Here is a 24,619-nt window from a genome sequence, read left to right as displayed (position 1 = left end):
TAGCTGTAGCAGTGTGTGAGAGGGTGAGGGTGGTCATAGAGGTATCAGGTGGCTAGATCCTATAGTCTTGTAGGCCACTGTAGGGTCTTTGACTTTTTATCTGAGTGAAGCAGGAGAGATGCTAAGATGTTTTGAACAGAGGGATGATATGATCTGATTTATTTTAAAAGAATCACTCTCCTGGTTTTCTTTTGGTCCTGCTGGTTCCTTCTTAGATTCATTTGCTGGCTCCTCTCTGTCTCTTTAACCTCTTACAGCTATGGTACCCAGCTCAGACTTAGATCACTTCTTTACTCTGCCTACACTTATTCTCTTGGGATCTCAGCCACTCTTAAGGTTTAAATACAATCTGTCCTGTGATGACTCTCTCCACTAGACCTCTCTCCACTGAACTCCAGACTCATATAGCCAACTGCCTATTCAGCATCTCCATTTAGACATCTAATAGACACTTCAAACTGAACACGCCCAACGTGAGCTTCCTATCTTCACCACCCCCCAACCTTCTCCACCCTCTTCATTTTACCATCTCAGTTAAAGACAACTCCATCCAACCGATTATGGAGTCATTCTCTTTTTCTCTCATGTCCCACATCCAATCCATAAGCAAATCTTAATGTTTGAAACTTCAAAATATATCTAGAATCCAACCAATTCCCATACCCCAAGCACTACTGCTTGAGTCTAAGCCACCATCACCTTTCTCCCATAGTATTACAACAGCCTTCTAATGAGTGTCCCTGCTTAGACTTTCCTCTTTACAATCTATTTTCCACATGGCAGCCTCAGTATTCCTACTGAAACTAAAACCAAAGTCAGGTCATGATACTTCTCTACTTAAAACCCCCTAAAGGGTTTGCATCTCCCTTGAAGTAAAAGACAAAGGCTTCACAATTGCCTAAAAGCAATACATTACTTGCCTGTGCATCTCCCTAACCCTTTCCAGCTTCTAGAAAAAAAGTTGTCAGAGAACAGGCACTTGATCCATAGTTGTTGAAGGAATGAAGTGTGCTAAGTTGCCATGATTTACTCAATATTTTGTACCTGAGATGCAGAACTAACAAAACAAGAGAGTAAGCAAAACAGTAATTAAAAAAAAGTTAGAACCTATTTTTTCTTTGAAATGAAGTTTGTTACCTGGATTCAATGTCAGACAAAGAGATGTCACTCCAACTTCCTTCTAAATCCGTATCTTTGAATTTCTTATGGATTTCCTGTTGTAAGAGCGCCTTAAGCTCTGCTAGACACTGCATGAACTGCGGAAGTGAAAAAAAGAACTATTTTTGATTATTCCTTTATTTATTAATCAGGTATTTATTAAGTATATGCTGAGGACATAAAGATGAGTAAGCTGTAACCTTGGCCCCTAAGGCCATGTTAACAGCAAGTTACAGGAGCTGTAGGAACAGACAGAAATGTTTTTAGGGCAGAAAATCAATGAACATTGCTTTAGCCACTTTTTCCTGACTACAGCCAATTATAAACTTCTTGCAAAGGTCAGGTTTATTTTATTTTTGAATAGCAAGGAAGGAAAAGTTAGAATGGGGTTGTTGAGATTTGGGCCTATGACAAATATGCAGGCCCCATGTGTGGTCAAATTCTCTTAAGTATTTTTTATTAAATAGCTGCATCCAGAGTGGTACATATCGCGTGCTCCCAGGGCTGATGTTTCACAGGGGGTATAAGAGGTGAGTCAGAGACCATCAGAACAGACTCCTTTTTGAGAAGCTGAGTGATGAAGGGAAACAAATAATCTCCTGGAAAAATGAGGCCAAAGGAGGCCTCTGTGACTTAGGATGGGGGCAGCTTGAAAGCATCTACAGTTGAGCAGAAGAAGGAAAGGAAAAAACTGTGGTCACAGAAAACAGAGCAGGTAATTAATGAGGCAGGACCTCAGGGAGGTCATAGGGGAGGTTGGCAAGTGCACCAAGGGCAGGGGTAGTTTTGGAGAAGAGAAAGGACACCTGATTTTCTAAAACAGGAGAAAGGGAAGCAAGAACTGGTGCTCCAGGGGTAAGCCTGGAAGTGATGGCGAGTTGTGCTGAGAGGAAGCTGGCGGGAGGGCCTCTCTCCTCGGGGAGTGTGAGGTTTCACCCACCATTTGCTGAGAGCTTGCAGCAAATTGTCTTTGATTTAAAAACTTCAGAAAAATATTAAGAGGAAAATAAAGATCACCTAGAATCCCACTGGGCTTACTTTGGACCCATGTGAAACTGATCACAGTAACATCACCAGATTTCTTGACACTCCATTTTTACCTTGGTTCGGTCAGGATCACAGAAATCCAGAAGGGTGTCACAGACATGATAACCTAGGGATTTTAGATCCTCAGTGGTGAAGTGAGTGTCTCTTTTATTGCCTGGGGAAAAAATCCATAACACTTCTCATTAAATCTTAATGAGCAAATGCAAATCTAATCTATGAATATCTCATTAAAAACACCACCTCTGATTCTAAAATATTATGCTCCTGGACTGGGTCTCCTAGTTTTAGTTTGTTTCAGAAGAATCTCTGACAATGAACAAGTGTGCAGTTATGATGGCTACAATTACTGAGGTTTTCCTTTGTGGCGGGCACTTTGCCAAGTGCTTTACACGCAGTGCCTCATTGAGTCAGACCTGTAATGCAGGCACTATTATCACTGCCAGTTAAAGGAAGTTCAAACCCAGATCTGCCTGATTCCAGGTCCTGAGCAGCCACTATGCTGTACTATCTTATCAACTATATTTCGCACTCATATTTTGGGTTCTCAAATTTAGCATTAAGGCACAGGCAAGAAAATCCTCTAGGTCAGTTATCTCCCCAACATTCAAAGGGATTTCATCTCCCCAGTGCTTTGCTTGGTTTCCCCTTTTGCCATGCAGGCCTATGATACACCAAAGAGAGCTCACCCAGGGTGGACCCGCCGAAGGTAGACTCCATGGTATAGCTGTTTAGGATTCCCATCCGCCACATCACAACACGTCCTGTTCCTTCTTTGCACTTTTGCACCTTAAAATTACAACTATGAAAAGAGAACTAAAGAAAAATCCAAATCCTCTGTTAATCGTAAGCTGGCAAATGTAAAATGTCTAAGATTCATTAATATGATACAAAAATGGTTTCCTTCAGGTCTATATATTATTTCCTAGTGTATGGTCCAGAAAATACTAATTCTAAGTGATGCTAATAGATATTACAGAGGAAAAACTGAGTTCTGTAGTCACAGTGGTTAGGGGGATGAAGGTTTAATAAACTTAACAGGCTTCCTCTGCAGGACCTCTCAGAGCACTTACCATGTAATTGTGGACTGTGACCCTCCAAAGGGGAGGGACTACATTCTACATTCTACATTCTGATGTTCACTGCCATGAACCCTTCCTTCTCTTCCCCAACTTACACTTTGCAGGACTTTCTTGAACGCCTGCTTGGGAATGTCAGCTTATTTTATTTAATTTTTTTCATTTTCTATTTTTTTTTAACACCTTTATCATGGTATGGTTCCTGTACAGTAAACTACACACATACAATTTCAGATGTACAATTTGATGAATTTTGATAGAAGTATACACCAATGAAACCACTACCACAATCAAGATAGCTAATGTTAGCTTACTTTAGCATTCAAGGCACTAGCCAGCCTTTCTAACACTTATTTTCTACCTTGCCCCAACCCAAACCCTTGGATCCAGTTGGGTTTATCCTCTATCTGCGACTGGAGTATGTCCCAGCCCTACAGTCTCTGCCTAGAACTCTCCCGCTCCCTCACACTGACATTCTTCCTGGCTTGGAGTTCAGTATCCTCCACTGTCTTTCATGACGCCCCCAACTCCTTCCTCCTTTGGAGTTGGTAACATATACTTGGCACCTATCCCAGCCTAACTTATCCTGTTGAGAATGTTTGACATTTGGAAGGCATCTCACTCCCAGTGATTTCTAAATTGTGCTCTCTGAAATCCAGGGGTTCTCCTGAGGAGCTCTGGGGAGCTCCTGCCGCAGCGACCAGGAGGAGGCAGGACGGGCAGGCTTCCACGCCCTCCACGTGCTTCCATTAGTGCAGATCTGCTTTTCTTTGTTTTAGATACTGGGTTCTGGATGTGATTATATGAAAAAAAAAAGAGAGATCCCTGGAAAAAAATAGGAAGACTAAAAAAGGAAAAGAAAAAGAAAGATGGGAGAGAGGGAGAATGAAGAAAAGCTTCCTTTTTCTTTTTCTTACATAGAAGAGTAGCAGATACAAAATATTTGTCCTGTATGTCCTTATGTGAGAAAATATGCACTATCATTTTACTACTTTTCTAAATCCAACCTAACTTCTTCTTTCTAATGACAGTTACATTTTGCAGATCTGTTCATGATGTTGAAAGCCAGCTTCTAAACCAGTGCCCACACAGCTGTCACAGAGCTGTTACTCAGCCGACTGTTAAGGACTGTCAAGCTGTTTTCATTAGCCCTTTCATATCTTACAGTTCTACGTGACCTTGTATTACCTGAACTTTTCTGTGGCGGCTCATATAACACTAGCATTTTGTTTGTCCTTCAATCCCTTCTTCCACTGACAATGACAGGATGAACAATGACAGAGAACTCCATCTAGTAAGACTTTGAACTTGTGCCCAGCAAAGTAGCCAGAGCAATTTAAAAAAAATCATCCTTATTGAGATATAACTCACATACCATAAAACTGACACATTTAAAGCACATAATTCAATGGTTTAAATATATTCACAGGTTTGTGCAACCATCACCACAGCCTAAGTTTAGAACATTTTCATTTTCCCCAAAAGAAACCCAGTCCCCATTAGCAGTCACTCCTCACACCACCCTCCCTGGACCAGCTCCAGGAAATCAATCAACTACCTTCTGTCTATATAGTTGTGCCTCTTCTGAACATTTCATAGAATGGAATCAGGTAATATGTGGCCTTTTGTGTCTGGCTTCTTCCACTTAGCATAATGTTTTCAAGGGTCATACATGTCCTAGCATATCAGTACTTAACTATTTTTATTGCTAAATAACATTCCATTGTATAGATATACTACATTTTATTTATCTTTTTGTTGGTCGATGGATACATAGTAATCCTTAAAGCCACACCTTTCTAAATTTTTGAAGTCAAGGTTGCTGGGACTTACCCAGATAATGAAGAGATACAAAGCAGCAAATCAAACACGGCCTAGAGGAAGCAGTGAGTTATCCTTCTCCCTTCTGTCAATGGACAGAAAGTTACCTTACTTGCTTACCTTATCTGGTGCATTTTTGCTTAACATTAAAGGAAAGACTCGCTCATGAAGCCAGAATTTGCGATCGTTGTTATTGCAGCCATACAGGAAGATATTATTCTTACGGCTGTGGCCATGGAAATCACAATACAAGAGAACCTCCCTTTCTTCAAGAAGTCTATTGGAAAAAAAAAAAAGAGCAGTCTATTGAGAGGGCAAAGGATTCAGTGGACATACAAATGCATGAGAATAATCAAGGGTCCTTTGTAGTCTCTTCCTTAAGTATGTCTGTTGTTACTTTGCCTTCTAAGAAAATTTTAACTCCTAATGGCCCCCAAAGGACCCTGTCCCCAACCTCAGCCTCTGCTGGAAACATGACACTGGTTCTCCTTGCCCGAGTTGGTCAGAGGGACTTGAAATGGGTGATGGAAAGGCCTTGTGTAAACTGAGAAGAAAGTGGAGAAAATCTATTTAAAGAAAGCTCACTCTAGTGCAGACCTGTCGAAAGAGGAGGAGAGAGGCTGTTATTGCAGGGAGGGAAAAGAACCAAAGAAGGCCTTGGTTTCTGACATTCCAGGGCTAGCTCCTCTGAGACTCAGCTCTTCTTTGTCTCCTGATCACCAGGACATCCATTTAATCTTCCAAGCACGGTCACCTTCTTTATGTTGATGATGAAGAAGAGGATAACAACAATGTCACACGTTTACAATGCGCAGGGTACTGCACTAAACAGACTACATGGATTATCTCATTGAAGCCTCACGGTAAGCACCCAAGGCAGGCATTACTATCCCCATGCTACAGATAAGGAATCTGAAGCACAGGGAGGTTAAATCACTGAAGTGGTCACAGAACCAACCAGTAGTGAAACCAGGTCTCAGACTCAGGCCTGTCTGACCCCCAGGTACAAGCTCTACAAGCTCTTAGCTATTCTGCCTACCAACCCAACACCACTCCCAGCCTTTCACACAGATGTGGGGAGAAAGTGTGTGTGGCCACATGTTCTTATGTGCGGCAGTCTCATTTCCAGTGAAACGGAAGCTTCTTTAAGGTGGGTGCTATTACATCATAGGCTTCAACTGTTTTTACAAAGGCTTGGAAAATGTAGACTGATTTAGTATTCTTTCTTTATGAGAGGCAATATAAGATGGCAATAAGGAACTCATACTCTGCAACCAGAGAACCAGCTGTATGACCCTGGGCAAGTTATTTAACCTTCCTGAGCCCTAACTTCTTCATCATATACAAAATGGGGATATTGATTGTGCTACCTCATAGGGTGAATGTGACGATTAAATGGGTCACTTGGGGAAGGCACTGAGAATACTGCCTGTCATACCTAAGCAGTGTCTAATTATTAGGTGCCATTATTATTATTATGACACATGTTTCATCAAGAAGACCTATGAACTCCTTGACTTCTGACCTTTTCCACTCAGTCGCTTCACTTATAAGTGAAATGCCTCTAGCTGAAATGCTGTATGCTCAGTTTCAACCGAATGATAAGACATGATTTCAAAGTTTGAAAATGAACAAACCCATGTGGCTGCAAAGAGAACAGCGAAGACTATCTCCAAAGCCACACCGCAGTCCTCCAACATCAGAGGAGACCTCACACCATCAGACAGTGCTCATAGCATCCAGAGAAAGAGCAGCAGGTAGAGCTCTCACCTCTTGATCATGTTCCTGGTGTGCCAGACGCAGGGGAAAGACTCCTTCAGAATGGTTTTATAATGCCTGTTCAAGTCCCTTCCGGCCAGCGAACACCGATAATTCCCCACGATCACCCCGTCTGGATTTAACATGGGAACCACTTTGAAGATAAAGGTATCTCTGAGGAGCTGGGCGTCTGGGGATTTGCTCAGGATGAAGTCCAAAAAGCCCTTCATGATCCAGGAGCCGTTACTTTCCCCGGGGTGCACTCTGGCACTCAAGACCACAGCTTTCTTCGCAGCTGCCTCTTGAGGGGTGCGGGCTGGGTTGGTGATGGTGAGCAGGTAGACGGTGTTTCCTGCTAGGCTCTGGCATAAAGTTCGGAGTTTGCAGAACTGAGACTGGACAGGGTTGTTTGTCACCGACAGTAGGTAGCACTGCAAGTCGGTGTACGTATAAGGGTAGAAGTGTGCAAAGAAGCAGGTGTCCTGGTCATGTGGAAACTGAATGGTCCACGTGAGACAGTACAAGGGCTGCTGCCCATCATCCGAGTTGTTCCTGTAGTACTTGATTTCATCTCCTTCCCTCCTCCAGCCGATGCTGTGGGTTTTGGCATCCAATTGGGAATAAAAGAGAGGCTTCATCCCGACAGTATAAAGGCTCTTGGGCTTTAGCAAGTTGACGATGGTGAAGCGGTAGGTGGCATCCTTTCTGGTGTTCTGAACTCGAAAGTAAAACCACTGCGTGTGCTTTCTTGTGTAGAGGTCAGTTCGCAAGGTGAGTTCATACGTGTAGGTGTCTCTGTAATAGAGAAAACAGAAGAATATCCCTGTCATTCCATACCCCCTTCAAAAAACATAGGGGAAAATGCTGTTTTCCCCAATTAAAAAACAGGTCTTATTACAACAGAAAAGCCTGCTCCTTCAAACATTTATTTTCTCATTTCCTTTGTTCTCTAACTCACATATTAGGCTAGCAGGAACTTGAGGGAAGATAATTTTTTGGGGGTGGGACAGGAAGAGTCTCAAACTCACAGTGCTGCACAGCATGTCTGGGAATGCTATGAGCTTCTTGGCATCTTTCTAGAGCATCCAATAGCAGTTTCTAACCACTTCAACACATTTCTCTGAAACACACTGAAGAGCAGTGAAGCCAGAGCCCTCTGCTGGCTTTCGGTCACATCCTGGACACCGTCACTGCAGAGGAGACCCTTCAGCCCTCTGTGCTGTTTTATAACCGATCATCACTTATTTGAAAATAAGGGGGCATCTCTGGAATGCTTTCACCTGTTGAACTTGCAGAAGACAAGACACAAATGCCAAAAACCACGAGACCAAGTTCACCCACGTGCCTAAACAGCGAAATGCAAATTAAAATAGGATGTCATTCCCCCCTCCATCTCATCAACATACCAATGTTGGGAAACAGGCACTCTCATACACTGCTGATGGGGGCTGAAATCACAGGGAGGGCATTTTGGCAAAAACTAGCAACAGTGAAGTGAGTGAATCCTGGCCCAACAATTTTATTTCTAGACTGTATCTCATAAAATCACACATAATTTATAAATATAAATGCCTGAGTGTTAATTCATTAAGAAAAAATTATAAACATCTTAATTTCCCATCAGTTAGGGTCAAGGTAAATAAAATATGGAGTATCCATACAATAGGACAGTCTGAGCTGTTAAACATGAGGAGATACATCTGTGATACTGCTTTAGAAAAACACCTAAAATTTATTAAATGGAGAAAAGCAACATGAAAAGCAGTATGTATACCATTTTCCTAATATATATATTAATATATAACTTGTGCATATTACACATATACAGAGGGAGAGAGAAAAATTAATAAAGTATTATCAGTTGTTGCATCCGAGAGGTATGATTATAAGACTTCAATTTTTTATGTTGGCATAAAAATATATAGTATTTTTATTAATACTATAAAAAATAATAAGCAGAAACCCCAATTAAATAAAATTGGGAGATTAGCAGGGGGAGCTCTCATGCCCTGCAGCCACAGCCAAGCCCAACAAGAAGACTTTCTTTCCCGGCAAGGACTCAGCCAATAAAAAGCCATGGACCCTCTGTTTACTCTGGGCCTCCCAACTCCCTTTTCCTCACTGTGAAAGCCTTCTCCTTCCCTTGCAGCGTGGGACTTGCACGTGGTTTCCCAGGATTGCAGACCCTGAATTGCCATCCTCTACAGATCCTAATAAATGGATGCAGAAACAGCTGATGGACTATCTGTTTCAGGTCAACAATACAAATTTCAAATGTGCACTAATTTCTTTTGGAAGCAGAAAAAACAATTTGGATAAATTTTTATTCTGGGGGAAAACACAAGTCACAATTATTCCATTTTTCTTCATCATCCTCGTAATTCTTTCTCATCACTTCTCTCTTTCAGAAACTCTCCTGGCTCCTAACACGATTCCTGAAGACAGTTCTGTTATTTCAATCATCATCCCTTTGGGAAATTCCTCTTTGTTACTCACACTCTGACAGCTTTTTGCAGGTTCCCACTCTCAAACCTCGATTCGAACAGTAGAGTATTATCTTCTGGTCCTTGCAAGGTGACAGCGAGTTCCTTGATAACCCCTCGTTTGCCTCCCACTCTGGAACGGGTGAAATAGGAATCCTCCGTGGGCACTGCAGACAAGATGGATGTATTCAGGCCAGGATCTACTCAGAATCCATTTATTCAGCAAATATTTATTGAGCCCTCCGCGTTGACTATTCTAGGTTAACAACAGTGAGATTTCAAATTTTCAATTGTCCTTGCTGAGACTTTTAATTTTTAAAAATGTATTTCTTCGAAGAACTTTAAGTGGTTTAGAGGACTTCCTTTTGCTGCCTGGCTACCCTTGGCATCTCAGATACTTCCTGTACCCATCTAAACCCTCATTTAAAAGGAGGTTGGCAAAAAATGACATTCCAAGTGGAGCACCTGAAAACATTTGCAATCTTATTCTACAAAAACAAACAAAAAAACCCAAATAGTACTTATTAATAAAAAAAAAAAAAAAGAGAGAGAAGAGAAACGGAAAAACAAAAAAGAGAAAATAAAAGTACAGTCCTTATCATTTTTTTGGTGTATCCTTCCAGATTTAAATTTAACAAAAACAGAAGTTTGAGAAGAATTGCCATGGGTACAGTTTGCCTGAGATGGGAACCAAAATGTCATAATAGTTAGTGAAAAGGTTATGATTGAAATTTTATCTTTAACATGAAGCTAAAACAAAAAATTATGAAGTTTATTTTTATTCTTATTTAAGAAAACTTATAAAACTTGGAAGAATAATCAGTTGTTGATTTTTTTTTTTGGGTGGGCTTGCAATTTTTCAGATGAATTCAGTTAGGGTGTCATGTGACACCTTTGATTTTTGCAGTTGCTTTTGCAAAACTCTTGTAGGGCTCCAGTGAATGAGAATTAATAAAATGGCCACACTTAGGCTAACAGATTGCTTATTCTTATACTTGCCCTTAAAACGGTCAATTAACCTGACTGACCAGTTGCTACTCACAGCTCCAGGCCCATTGTTAAAATAAAGCTATTAATTTTACTGCTTCTGCTTTATTCCAGTAATCAAAAGTAATAATTATGCTTGGTCTCTGAGTCATTCTCCAGGGAGAAGGTCACGGGACTGTAACCTTATGAAATAGCTTGAGTTACCAAGAAGATCACACCTTGGGTGCTTATAAGATAAAGAGATTGAAAGAGCAACAACCACTAGCCTCTGTACAACTGGTCACCTGGAGACACCATGATGCCACTCTGAGTCTTATAAGAAGAAAATAATCCTGTTGTTATCTATGCTTTATTAAGCTATGGCTATATAATCACCCTGCCCCATTCCCAAGATGGGTTCATAGTTTAGAAAGCACTAGCCTGCTGTGAGGACCCTTTGCCCAGCAAAGCAATAAAGCTGCCTCTTTTCTTCTAAGCTCTAAGACTCTGTCTCTGAGTTATTTGGCTCATCAGGGATGGGGGCTGATCTTTCAGCAACACCAGTTTTCTGAAGGCCTTTCTTTGTACCACAATATTCTCAGTGTGTCCAGAATAATCTATTTTGTCATCTTTTGTTGATTTTTCTCTTTAACTGTTAACTGATAAAAAATTTCTAGATTCTTATTTGTCAGTGGCTTTGCAAATGATACAAGCAATTTATCAATTTCATACAATCCTGAATCTCCTGTAAGTTCACTTTGCAACTGATTTTTAGTGTATTTGCTTCATACTGTCAGATGTTAATAATATTTACCAATCAGCAAGTGACTGATGCCAACAAAGACGCTGTCCATGGGGCTTGCTGATAACACAAGCATTTAACAGAAATGTGTATGGGGCCTGATTTTATAAGTAGTTAGTTCATTAGCAAATATTTTCAAATTATGATGACTTTTGCTTTGATATGCAATCTTGTCACTGCGGAGATTTAGCAAATAAATATTTGGATAATAAATGAAAGCAAAGGAGAAAGCAAGCATATGAAGTGAGTGAAAGAAAAAAACAAGCACAGAGGAAGTAGCAGCAGCAGCAGCAGCAAGAGAACGTGTAACCCAATTACGAGCCGAGGACCTGGGCTGTTCAGTCTCTTCATGGAACCACAATCAAAGTTCAGACCAGCAACCAGGTATCATTAATATAAGGATTTCAATATATTCTTGAGTCTCTCAGATAACATTAAAAATGATCCAACAGAGGAGGCGGGGAATAGCTCAGTGGCAGAGCACATACTTAGCATGCACGAGCTCCTGGGTTCAATCCCCAGGGCCTCCATTTAAAAGAAAAAAAAAAAGATCCAATTCATAGCCCACAGTGACATTTCTCAAAAAACAAAACCTCTTTCTGTTTTGCCCCCAATATTCTTATAGCATGTAGTTGCTCTAGGGCTCCTAAAACGATAAACTCCCAGATTCTCCCTGGAGCCCCATCTCAGTTTTCTGTTCCTTCATTCCTCCAGTAGAGTGGGCTCAACTCTCCTAGATGAATCCAAAGGACAAGAAGATCAAGACAGCTGCCACAAAGGTGTGTTAACAAGACAACAAGGACTGCTCACAACAGCTGCAGTCACCAGGAGAGTGAGCTCTCGGCCCCAGGGCTTCTTCCTATGCAGAAATACCCCTGAATAAAACAGATGAGGCAATGGGGATTCATGGGCATCAGGTTTACTGAAAATGACTACAGCAAGGTCAACGAGAGGTAAATCAGGCTTACAGTATCCAATAATTTCTGAGGTTGTAGGAGTAGGACATTCCCTGTTATTTATAACCCAAGTCTACCCACTTATGATCTCAGATTTTAAAGTCTCCCAAACTCCTCAGACATTCCATAAGGTGGAGCTAAGTGCACCGTGAGTTGCTTCACCTTTTTATTTCACTGCATATAGCTTTTCCCAAAATATTATTAACATGAGAACTCAAAATCAAGGCAACTGGGAATGCAGCATGTGCAATCACATGTCAGCTGGGCCTTCTCTGCAAAAATTGGCTCATTTTTTTTCTCTCCTTGTAGGAATATAAACACACTGCAGCCAGGGGGAGGGTATAGCTCAAGTGGTGGAGCACAAGCTTAGCATACAGGAGGTCCTGGGTTCAATCCCCAGTACTTCCTCCAGAAGTGAACAAACCTAGTTACCTCTCCCTGCCCAAATAAAGTAGTTAAATAATATAATAATAAATTAATTAAAAAAACACACATTTGTGGCCCTTTTATATTTTTGGTTATTTCTCCAAAACCTCCCCTGATTCCACCAACTTAATACATTCTATTTCTATTAATTATATTTAGTACATATTCTTCCTCCAATAAAATAGATTTCCTTTCTGACCCTTACTATGTATTGGCTCCTTGTTCTTTAACATGACATTTCCTTTCTGTCTTAAATGTTACTATTATCACCTGCCTCACATCCTCCCCAGAACTTTTTTTTTTGATGCTGTAAACTCACATTTTTCAGTTTATTTATTTCATGCATTAGGCATGTGTTCCACATGGGTCTATGGGAGTTGTTCTGAGAAACTGAATGTGTGGCTTTCTTCTCTTAACAGATTTGAAGCTTATTTATTTTCTTTTTGATGTATGGACATCTCAATATAACAAAAATGTTTCACATCATTTGTAAGTCACCGAATTCAGCCTGGCCCTGTGTACAGCAGAATTTTTACTTCTTTTAAACACTTTTTAATTATGACATCTCCCCAGCACTTTTTATAGTCTATTTTCATTATAGCTATTTTAGTGGGTGTGAAGTTGATTCATCCTTTCCATAAATATCCTTTATCAAGCAGAGGAAATTTCCTTCAATTTCTGGTTTTTGGAATGTTCTAATCATGAAAGGCTGGATTTTGTTGAGTACATTTTCTGCATTGGTTGAGTTGATTATGTATTTTTCCCCCTTTGTTCTATTAATGTGGTGGGTTACATTGATTTTCTTATGTTGAATCACCCTTGGATTCCTAGAACAAATCTCCCTTAATCATGGTGTATAATCCTTTTAATATGCTGCTGGACTTGGTTTGCTGGTATTTGGTTGAGGATTTTTGCATTTATATTCATGAGGAATACTGATCTATAGTTTTCTTGTGGTGACTTTGTCTGGCTTTGAATACTGGTTTCATAAGAAGAGCTGGGAAATATTTCCTCCTTCTCCTCTGTTTTCAAACTGATTAAAAATTAGTACTGTTTCATCTTTAAATGCTTGAAACAATTCAGACAAAACCTGTCAAGTCATCTGGGTCAGGGATTTCTTTGTAAGAAGACTATAAATTAGTAATTTAATTTCTTTGTTACAACTTATTCACACTTTTTATTTCTTCCTGAGTCAGTTTTGGTAAATTTGCTTTTCCAACATTTTTTTTCTGTTCATCTATGTTAATTTGCTAACATAAAGTTGTTAATAGCATTACCTTATTGTAATTCTTTTGATTTCTATAGAGTTGATGTTTATGTCCCCATTCATTCCTGATTTTGATAATTTGTGTCTCCTCCCTTTTTCTTGGTAGGTCTGGCCAAACTTTTGTCAATTTTGTTGATGTTTCTGAAGAATCAGGTTTTAGTTTGATTTTCTGGATTATTTTTCTGCTTTCTATTTCACTTATTTCCACTTTCATCTTTATTATTTTCATCCTTCTGCTTGCTTTGGACTTAGTTTGCTCTTGTTTTTCTAATGTATGAAGGTGGAAGCTCAGGTAGGTGATGTGGGGCCCTTCTTCCTTTCCATTATAGGCATTCAAAGCCATAAATTTAGCTTGCAGTGCTTTAGCTGTATCCCATAGACACTGATATGTTATCTTATTTTCACTTGGCTCAAAACATTTTTGAACTCTTATGATTTCTTTAACCCATGGCTTACTTAGAAGTGTGTCGTTCAATTTCCAAATATTTGTACATTTCCCAGATTTCATCCTGTTGATTTTTAATTTAATTCTACAGTGGTCAGAAAATATATTTTGTAGGGCTTCAATCCTTTTAAATGTATTAGGACTTGCTTCACAACCTAGCATATGGTGTATCCTGGGGAATTTACCATGTGCCCTTGAAAAGAACGTGTATTTTATTGTTGGGTACGGTGTCCTGCACGTTTTTATAAAAGACATGCATTTTACCCCTAGCATGCCTACAAATTAATGCAGGAAGCCACAGAGTAAATGACAGTCAAATGCACATACCACACAGTACTCACTATAGTACAGGAGATGGAGAAAAGAAGAGCAAATTCCCCAAAGATTCAACATCTGATTTTCAGAAAGGAGAATAGTAAGGAAGAAGCTGTAAAATGGACTCAGAACAATTAAGAAAAGGTACTGTCATATTAAAAAATAAAAATTTAAAACTGATTGGTCATATCAGGGCTCCCACTCAGGTTGGTCTGGAAAAGACAGTTTATCACTAAAATATGAATTTTTAAAAATCACTTTTATTATAGAAAATATGTTTAATGTCATCATTATTAATCATTCACGGTTCAGTGTAATGACAATACCTGAATCTAACTGATAGACAACTGTGCCTCCTTCCTCTCCTACAATTTCTGGTATCTTTTCACTTCCCGTAGGTTGATAGAAATGTTCTGGTTGAGGTGGAACCCACTCTGAAATAAGACATTAAAAAAGTATAAAATAAGAATATAAAAGGCACTTTATAAACTAATATAAAATTATAATAATAATTATTCAAATGGCTAGTTTGGTTGAATCAAATCAAATTCCCACCCTAAGTTTCCAGTTTGTTTATAAATTAATTATATCTTGCTTCTTTCTATAAAGACTATGGAGACATTTTTAACAAAAAGCATATACAACAAAAATACAAATTTTAAACAGAAGACTTAAAAATAAGCTAGAAAGGTCAATACAGTTCCTGCAACAACTCTTCAAAATTTGTCTCTGAGCTTCCTTTTTGAGTTAGGAAAATATGATCAGCTACATACTTTGAATTACTATAGAAGAAAAAGTATAAATTTCTTCAGAGGAAACAAGGCTTTTTCATCAACATTCAATTTTAAAAGATTTTCCTATGGGACTGGGGCAATTCCTCAGTATCATTTTAAGTACAGTAGCCACTGATGAAAACCAAGGGCATAAAAAGACATAACTCAAATTCAATAGTACATTAAAAAAATTATACATCACGATCAAGCAGGATTTATTCTAGGGATGCAAGGATGGTTCAATATTCAAAAAACAGCCAATGTGATACACCGCATTAACAAAATGAAGGATAAAAATCATATAATCATTTCAATAGACGCAGAAAAAGCATTTGACAAAATTCAACATCCATTTTTGATGAAAACTCTCTACAAAGTGAGAATAGAGGGAACATACTTCAACATAATAAAAACCATATATGAGAAGCCCACAGCTAACACCATACTCAGTGGTGAAAAGCTTATGCCTGTTCTCACCACTTTATTCAGCAGTATTGGAAGTCCTAGCCACAGGAATTAGGAAAGAAAAAGAAATGAAAGGTATTCAAATTGGAAAGGAAGAAGTAAAACTGTCACTATTTGTAGATGACATATATATATAGAAAACCCTAAAGACTCTACCAGAAAACTGTTAGAACTAATAAGAAATTCAGTAAAGTTGCAAAATATAAAATCAACACACAAAAATCTATTATGTTTCTATATACTAATAATGAACTATCAGAAAGAGAAATTAAGAAAACATTCTTATTTACAATTGTGTCAAAATAATTAAATACCTAGGAACAAATTTAAACAAGGAGGTGGAAGACCTGTTTGTTGAAAACTATAAGGCATTAATGAAAGAAACTGAAGACACAAATAAATGGAAAGATAATCTGTGCTCATGGTTGGAAGAATATTGTTAAAATGTCCATACTACCCCAACAATTTACAGATTCAATGCAATCCCTATCAAACTTCCCATGGAATTTTTCACAAAAATGTAACAAACAATCCTAAAATTTATATGGAACCATAAAAGACCCCAAAGAGCCAAAACAATCTTGAGAAAGAACAAAGGTGGAGGCACCACGCTCCCTGATTTCAAACTCTATAAGCTATACTAATTAGAACAATAATGGTATTGGCATAAAAACAGATACATAGATCAATGGAACAGAATAGCGAGCCCAGAAATAAATCCATGCATATATGGCCAATTAATTTATGACAAAGGCTTCAATAATATACAATGGGGAAAGGACAGTCTCTTTAATAAATGATGCTGAGAAAACTGGCCAGCCATATGCAAAAGAATAAAACTTGACTACTATCTTACACCATACACAAAAAATCACTCAAAATGGATTAAAGACTTGAATGTAAGGCCTGAAGCCATAAAACTTTCAGAAGAAAACATAGGAAGTAAGCTCCTTGACAGAGGCCTTGGCAACGATTTTTTGAATCTGATTCCAAGAGCAAAAGCAAAAGCAAAAGAAAAAAAAGCATAAACAAACAAGTGGGACTACATCAAACTAAAAAGCTTCTACACAGCAAAGGAAACCATCAGCAGAGTGAAAAGGCAGCCTACTGAATGAGAGAACGTATTTGCAAAGCATATATTTGATAAGGGGCTAACATCCAAAAGAACTCATGCAACTCAACTGCAAAAAAAAAAAAAAAAAAATCCGATTTTAAAAAATGAGCAGAAAATCTGAAGACATTTTTCCAAAGAGGACATACAATGGCCAACAGGTATATGAAAAGATGCTCTACATAATTAATCATCAAGGAAATGTAAATCAAAACCACAATGAGATACCACCTCACACCTGACAGAATGGCTATTATCAAATAGACAAGAAATAACAAGTGTTGGGGAGGAGGTGGAGAAAAGGGAATGCTTGTGCACTATTGGTGGGAATGTAAATTGGTGCCACCACTATGGAAAACATTTTGGAAATTCCTCAAAAAATGAAAAATAGAACTACCATATGACCCACTAATTCTGCTCTTGGCATTTATCCAAAGAAAATGAAAATACCAACTTGAAAAGACATATGTGCCCCCATATTCACTGCAGCATTATTTACAATAGCCAAGATATGGAAGCAACTTAAGTATTCATCAATGGATGTAGATAAAGAAATTGTGTGTGTGTATATATATATATACACACACACACCCCACAACTTTATATATATAATATATATAATAGATGTATACAAAATAGATATATATGTAGATATATAGATATATAATATATAACATATATAATAGAATATTATTCAGCCATAAAAAAGAATGAAATTTTCCCATCTGTGACCACATGAATGGACCTTAAGGGCATTATGTTAAGTGCATTATGCTCTCTTACATGTGTAATCTAAAGAAAATGTGCTTCACCATGTAGAATTTAAACTGTAAGGTCCCGTAATTCAGTCTGTCAGAACAGGAAGCCCAGGACATGTAAGTCACGTTACCAATGTGATGAATGTTCTCCTTGATGACCTCACATTCCACTGGCCACCTTGGAGCCTGCAGTGGCCCGCTGCCAGAGAAAAAGGCAAAGAGACCTCGGGGTTCTCGAAGACGCAGGTTTACTTTGCCAAACTCATCGTGAAGAAGCTGTCTGCTCTTAAGAAGTGGTGAACTCAACATAAGAGAATCTGCCAAAGGGAAAGTGAATGAGTGTACAATTTCCTTGTCTTCCTCGGCAATGTCACTGCTCAACTGTAACAATTACGTAATTTTAAGCACCATATTAAAATATTAGCAGACATGCAATCCTATGACATGTTTCTCTTGTAAGGAGATTTAGTCCAGGATGGCAGCATGGAAATTACAAAATATTAAGTTAAAATTCTACACAGTCTATTGAATATTTAAATGTAAGGTTTTGGAGTAAGTGAGAAGAAACTTTTTCTAAAATCAAAATTAATGGGTCAAAAAACAATACAAAAACAGAAACAAAAAACAAAATTAATGGGTCTAAGACATGTCAACAGTGGGTTACAAATAAAAAGTTACCATAAAATGCGTGTTATTATTTTTATTTAGAGAGAGGCAAAGAAGACTTTCAATTCACCCACTAGCATTTTAGATAAAAGTACATAAAACTTTATTAGCGACAGTGAAATAATCTACAAACTGAATTTCAAGTTCATAATATAACCATTCAAAGGACAGAGAGACTTAAAAAACAAAGAGGAGGAAAAGATAGGGGCAGAAGAGAGAGAAAGAGAGGTCTTGAGAAATAAAGAATGAGAAAAAAGAGGAAAAGAAAGGCTTAAGGAGAAAGGGGGAAAAAAAGGAAATGAGAGGAAGAATGAAAAGACAGGAAAGTGGGAAGGATAGGCAGAAGGCCGCTGGAGTGTGGCTCCCAGCTCTGGCGGGGAGGGCAGGGAAGACACGCCCCCACAGAGGAGTTTCGGTTTTCTGGTCTGGAAGGTAACGAAATACCTCTGTTCACAGCTTCCATCTGTCTGTGCACAGCTGAAGATAGACAGCTAGGCCCTAGAACGAGGGAGGAAGCATGGTTTGTCCTACAGATCTTTGTCTTTTTTTTCCTGCCTTATCCCCTTGTATCTCCCCCCTCCACGCCCACTTTAGGCCCCTGCATTTCTATGTCTAAATATTTCCCCTACTGTTGAATTGGCGGTGGAGGGGGGAGGCAACAAACATTGGAAAAGATGGTAAAACTGCTCAATCTCACTCATAAAGAAATGTAAATCAAAAAGACAGGAAGATGACCAAAATGACCAGTTTTTAACCTAATAGACAAGAAAACATTTACAGGCTTTGACGTTCATCCTGGCAAAGCTTTAAGAAAACAAGTACTCTCAGAACCTGCTGGCAAAAAGGCAAACTGGTGTAACCTTTCTGGAAAGCAATTTGGCAGTAGCTAGTAAGACTTAAAATACACAAACCCTTGATCCAGCAACCCCAGTGCTAGGAATTACCTTACAGACGGTCTCACAAAAGCTCGTCAAGATACATGTACAAAGATGGTCACTGCAGTAATGTTCAAGTAACAAAAATGTGGACCAACCAGACATCCATCAAAAGGGGAGTTAAAATAAACAGAACATAGTAATGAGATGGAATACTGTCGGTGCCCTTAAAAAGAATGAGGTAGATGTTTTTCGTGCTCTATGAAAAGGCTCTATTATTAAACAACAACAACAAAAATCAAAGTTGGTGTATAGGATTCCCTATGAGCAGTTACAAAGAAAAAATATACAGATACATGAGGATATATATTTTTTTCCTGGAAAGAAAGGTAACAGTGGCTACATCAAGGGTGGGCAGGGAGGGATTTTAGTTTCCTTTTGTTTTTTCCTACCATTTGAATTTTCTAACCTTGTACATAAATTGCTTTTCTTCCTTCCTCTCTTTCTTTTTTTCAAACAAGCAGACTGTAACTCATTCCTTTTTTACTTTTTCTGGTTTAAACCAACAACACATAAACGCTTTGCTACAAAGATAAAGAAAAAATATCTTCCTCACTCCAATGATCAAAATAGGGGGGAAAAAAGATGTCAGGTTATCAATTACACCCAACTAAAACTCATTTACATTGTTATGTTACTTCCACCAGCTGATTTTGCATTTGATGTTTATTATATTAAGATTGGCAATTATTTCCTATTAATGTTATTTTGTCAGCAAATAGGGCAGGAGGAAAGTGAAGGGGGCGGTCAGCTGGCTCTTGAGCCATCCCACCTCGACAGTCTCCTTTGCTCTACCCTTGCCAGGGGCTCTGGGACACAGGATGGAAGAGCCTTCTGGGCACTGGGGTGAGCAAATATATAAGATACATATCTGCAAATGGAATTTCTACTTCAGGGGTTAAGTACTGTTTTACATTTCCCAGGTGTTGCCAAATTGCCTTCCTAACTGCAGTGTAGGAAAGTGTGTTCTCCATCCCCTAACCGATACTAGGTATAAACTTAAAACATTTTTGCCCAAATCTCCTAATGTAAAAAATGGTACCCTGACATTTTGATTTGTATCTTTAATTAGAAGTGAAATTGAGCATCTTTTCTTTAAGCTTATTGTGTTTGCTTTTCTATGAACTGCTTGCCTTTGCCCATTTTCTATTTGACATGCTGATTTATGAGAGCTGTTGTGTTAAGATTAATCCTTTGACATACTTGTTACAGATACTCTTCTTCAGTTATTTTCCTTTGTTAATGGTACTTTTTTTCTATACAGAAATGTAAATTTTTGCTTTAAAAATTATCAATGTTATATTTATGACTTTTGGGTCTTGTGTCATTCATAGGTTTTTAGCTAGAAAAGGGAAACAATCAGATTTGCACATAAAAAAAGAAAATTGCTGTGTGGAAAATGAATTGAAAGGGGGCATAATGGAACAAGAGAGGAAGCCAGGAGATCAATTAAGAGGCTGTTTCAATAGTGAGGTGATGGTGGGTTGGGGAAGGTGGGGGGGGGGAAGGATGTGTAGTAAAGAGAACTGAATTCACGTCTGGTTGGATATGTGCTCTGGGAGAAATTCAATTGCATTCCTGCCCTTGGATTCCAGAAGAAACTTGTGGAATCCCCATAAATTATTTTTGCTGAAGCTAGCTGGAATTGGTCTCCACCACTCTTAGCAAAGAACCTTAACAAACATATCCATCAAAACTGCAGGAAAAAAAAAATCATTGTTACTCTTGACTAAAGAGTTTTAACAAATTTTCCAGCAATTTGGAGGAAGATCATCCAGAAGGCACAGAATTCAAACTTAAACCTACAATCTGATACAGCTGGAGAGAAAACATTTTTGAGTGATGTCAGAAACAGTGGCTAAGGCTCTTCCCCTGGCTTCTCCCACGAGAAGGCCACGTTAGGCCATGTTCTCCTCAATACCTGGAGCTGCTGACAGGCAGTGAGGGTTTTGGGGGTCACACAATGCTATTACTCACATAGACGCTTCTCCTTTTGCAACGGGTCCAGTATCAAATCATCTCTTTTTCCCAAAGAGCCACTCAGTAGGTATCGAGGATTATTATTCTTCCAAACGTGCTGGTGCGTAGCAGAGTTTGGTAAACTGCCTCTCTGAGCTAAGAATAGGCAGGTTAGTGAAAAGTGCTAGAAAGCTAGCTAGTTCATCACCTCTAACATTTATTTAGGTCAACACGAAAACCACTGCCAGCAAACTGCCACTACTATTCACCATCCATCACCACAGACCTTACAATGAATACAACCCATTTTCCAAATAGCTTTCACATTCCAATTTATGTGAGTTAAGCATCATTTTCTCCACTGCATGGTGAAGAGAAAACTTGAGAAGAAGTACATAAAGTGGAAAGAGAAAGGGCTTGGGAGGCAGAAAGACTTGTCAGCTACAGGACCAAGTGAAGGCAAGTTCTCTGAGTGGAAGTGGAGCACTCAGAGTGGGAGCTACTTTGTCCTGAGGAGGCTCCGCTGAATCTGGTAAACTGGAAATTGAGTTCTCAATAAATTAGTCATCACTTACAAAATGAACTAGCTAATAGGAAAGTTTAACAAGGTTGACAAAAACAAAATCAATATAAAACCTGAATTTTATTTCTAAATACCAGGAACAGTTAGAAAATCAAAATTTAAAAAGATGCCATCTATACTAGCATAAAAATATACAGTTATACGAAAAAAATTCTAAATCTTTACTGGGATATTAAAGAAAACCTAAGTAAATAGAGAATTAGACTATATGAATAGATTGGAGAATCTGGTATTGGAAAATTCTCACTTCTTGTCAAGTTTGATCTATAGATTCAATGCAATCCCAATAATTTTTTTAAACACCATAAGCCAATTCTAAAATTATATAAAAAGGCAAGAATAGCCAAGACGCTTCTGAAGAACAATAAGGGAGGACATGTCTTTCCAGATATCAAGACTATTTTAATGCCATGTGGTGTCATTAAGAAAAGGTGGTATTATTGAAAGAAAAACAAACAGACTCTTGTATGTATACAGGGAGACTCAAGAGAGGTGACATAGCCTAGCAGTGAGAAAAGGAAGCACTTTTCACTAAAGGTGCTTAAAAAATTTGTCACTAGTTTACTTAAGCACAGCTCTCTCAGTTGATCAATTTATTTTATGAATCCAGGAAAGGCGATGCTAGATAAGGATGAGCTATTACCTTTAAAATAGCCATAGTACTGGAGGTGATGGTACATAAAGTCTTCGTAAGGATCAGGAAGAATCTGAAATGAAAGGCATCTCAGTCAGGAAAGTGCTTTCATAATAATAATTAATTGTAAGAGTCTGTTACAAGAATAATACTGACTCTTAGCAAAAAGTACACAAGCATTGCTGCAGAGGACAGTATACCAACAACTTCAGCAAACAAACCATAAGATGACAAACACTTATGCAAATTATTCTATCTTTGGGATCAAGATCTCCAGCCAAGAAAGGTGCCAGCATTATATACCTTCTGATCTAGTGTTGGATTTCTGTGGAGTTCCTGGAGAGGGGTGTGTACTGACCTTCTGCTTTAGCTCGGTTTCCAATGCTGGGAACATGTTACCTCTGCATGGTATGCTGAAGACCAGTCAGTGACACGGGCAGCCAGGCACAACCGCTACCCAGTTTCCAAAAGGGCAGCTGATTACACAGGAGAGGCTAAAAAACCAGAGCAGGACAACTGAAAAAACTGTCGAAATTTACCCGCACCCCCTCCATCCTCCACAGCTCCCACGCTACTTTAGGAAAACCTGCAGCTGCGCTCCCTCTTCTCTGTCTACTCACCCTCTCAGACAAACAAGGACCCGACTGGTGGTGCCCACTACGAGGCCAGGATGCGCACCTGAAGAGTTGGGGAGGGCGGCGTGTCTTCCAGCATCCTTCTCCCGAGGTGCCTGGACCTCTGCTGGTCCCATGCTTCCTTCTCCCAGTTAAGGGAGAGGCCCCCCACCAGGACGCCGCAGGAAAGTGAGAGAAAAGGGGATGAAGGATCCAGAGGAGTCGTCTCGCGGTAGATGGGAACGAAAGGTCAAGGACCTGGAGAGTGGGCTCTGAACATGGAATTCGGGATTTCAGGACTTCCTGGTCCAGAAGGTGGCGAAGCGCAGGTTCTCGAAGAGTCGCGGAGGGGGTGTGGAGATTTCCTACGAAGATAGAGGAAGGGTGCGACCGCCTCCGAGGCCCGGCTCGTCCGGAGCAGCAGGGTGGGGCACGGCGCCTGCCGCGGCAGAGGAGCTTGATCGAGGCGCAGGGCACGGCCCGCGCTAGAGGACCCGCCGCGCACCAGGCAGAGGAAGCGCTCAGGGAGCTCACCAGCCACAGCTTTCCGCGAGGGCCTCGGTAGCCTAGCAACCGCGAGGCGGAAGCTGGGGGGCGGGGCTCCTGGGCGCTTCCGAGGAGCGAGACCCCCTTTCCAAGGAAGGGGTGGAGAACCCGTGAAAAGCAGATGACTGACGTTGAAACACCAATGATAGCACTGGCAGCCCCACATTCCAAACTTATTTGCTGTTCCTCAGCTTTAGGAAACTGTTACTTATTGCTCAAAGGGATCCACTTCCCCTCTCTTTTCACCTTATATTCTCTCCATCCCGTAGCTAGAATTGAAAAAATGCCTTCTACCTTGAAAAAAACGACACAAAGTTAGTAAATTAAGCCCACATATTTTGTCTATTTAAATTGTCAGATTTTTTAAAAAGCAAAATTTTGGCAGGATAGTGACAAATGCACTTGTTTTCTGTGGCAATTCCTGGAAGTCTGAAAAACTGTTAGGCAGTTAAAGCAAAGGCTTTAATGAATGGCTAGTTGATAGCCTTTAATTTCAGAAATTTGCTCTGTGCAAATTACAAGAAAAGCAATTGATATACAAAATGGTAACCCCAAATGGTTGCTAAATGGTAAACAGAATCCAACACATTAGCATACATGACACTAATTAGACAATTATATGCATATATGTATATACACACATATATATATACTGGAATAAAATTCTATTGTCTTTGGTTAACTTTATGACTATAACCATAGTATACACTACCTTTGTAGTCAGAGGAAAAAATATAAAGCACCTTTATTGTTTTCAAAATATTAACCACATTACACCATTTCGATGATTTAAGCAAGCCAAACATTAGCGATTAGAGTATAAGCTCCAAAATTTGTCATACCACGTCTTCTGGTACTAGAGGCTTGCTTTTCTAACCCTGTTTCCCTGTCCCCCAACTGGCTCAAGATCCTGCCGTTAGTTTTCCTGAGGGCAGTTCTTCAATGTTTGTATATGTCTTATACCTTACTTGATTAGAAAAAACAACTGACTTAAAGTAAGTCTTGGCTACATAGTCATGGAGTAACAGGCAAAACAGGAGCAAAAGGATAACCGA

General features: G+C 39.3%; 1 protein-coding gene across 2 annotated transcripts in view; it reads right to left on the bottom strand.

Annotated features, from left to right (window-relative positions):
• The window catches only part of AGBL2 (AGBL carboxypeptidase 2), a 33,107-nt gene extending 9,517 nt beyond the window's left edge, over positions 1–23,590 (bottom strand). The window contains exons 1-13 of one of the 2 annotated variants that reach the window (XM_031459585.2): positions 23,083–23,590; positions 22,763–22,898; positions 22,414–22,477; positions 21,206–21,343; positions 18,738–18,791; positions 17,759–17,944; positions 14,847–14,954; positions 9,357–9,510; positions 6,873–7,655; positions 5,223–5,379; positions 2,892–3,018; positions 2,259–2,359; positions 1,138–1,256 (exon numbers count right to left, since the gene is read on the bottom strand). In XM_031459585.2, the coding sequence (XP_031315445.2) occupies positions 1,138–1,256; positions 2,259–2,359; positions 2,892–3,018; positions 5,223–5,379; positions 6,873–7,655; positions 9,357–9,510; positions 14,847–14,954; positions 17,759–17,944; positions 18,738–18,791; positions 21,206–21,343; positions 22,414–22,477; positions 22,763–22,798 (2,027 nt within the window). In that variant the 5' untranslated portion in view covers positions 22,799–22,898; positions 23,083–23,590. The remainder of the gene's footprint in view (positions 1–1,137; positions 1,257–2,258; positions 2,360–2,891; positions 3,019–5,222; positions 5,380–6,872; positions 7,656–9,356; positions 9,511–14,846; positions 14,955–17,758; positions 17,945–18,737; positions 18,792–21,205; positions 21,344–22,413; positions 22,478–22,762; positions 22,899–23,082) is intronic. The other variant, XM_011000687.3, reaches the window with a different exon arrangement.
• Positions 23,591–24,619: the final 1,029 nt, after the last annotated feature.

The sequence above is a fragment of the Camelus dromedarius genome, chromosome 12 (genome assembly GCF_036321535.1).
Source record: "Camelus dromedarius isolate mCamDro1 chromosome 12, mCamDro1.pat, whole genome shotgun sequence".
Classification (NCBI taxonomy): Eukaryota; Metazoa; Chordata; class Mammalia; order Artiodactyla; family Camelidae; genus Camelus; species Camelus dromedarius.
The sequence above is the reverse complement of the archived record's forward strand: the minus strand, read 5'-3'. Positions and strand labels throughout refer to the sequence as shown.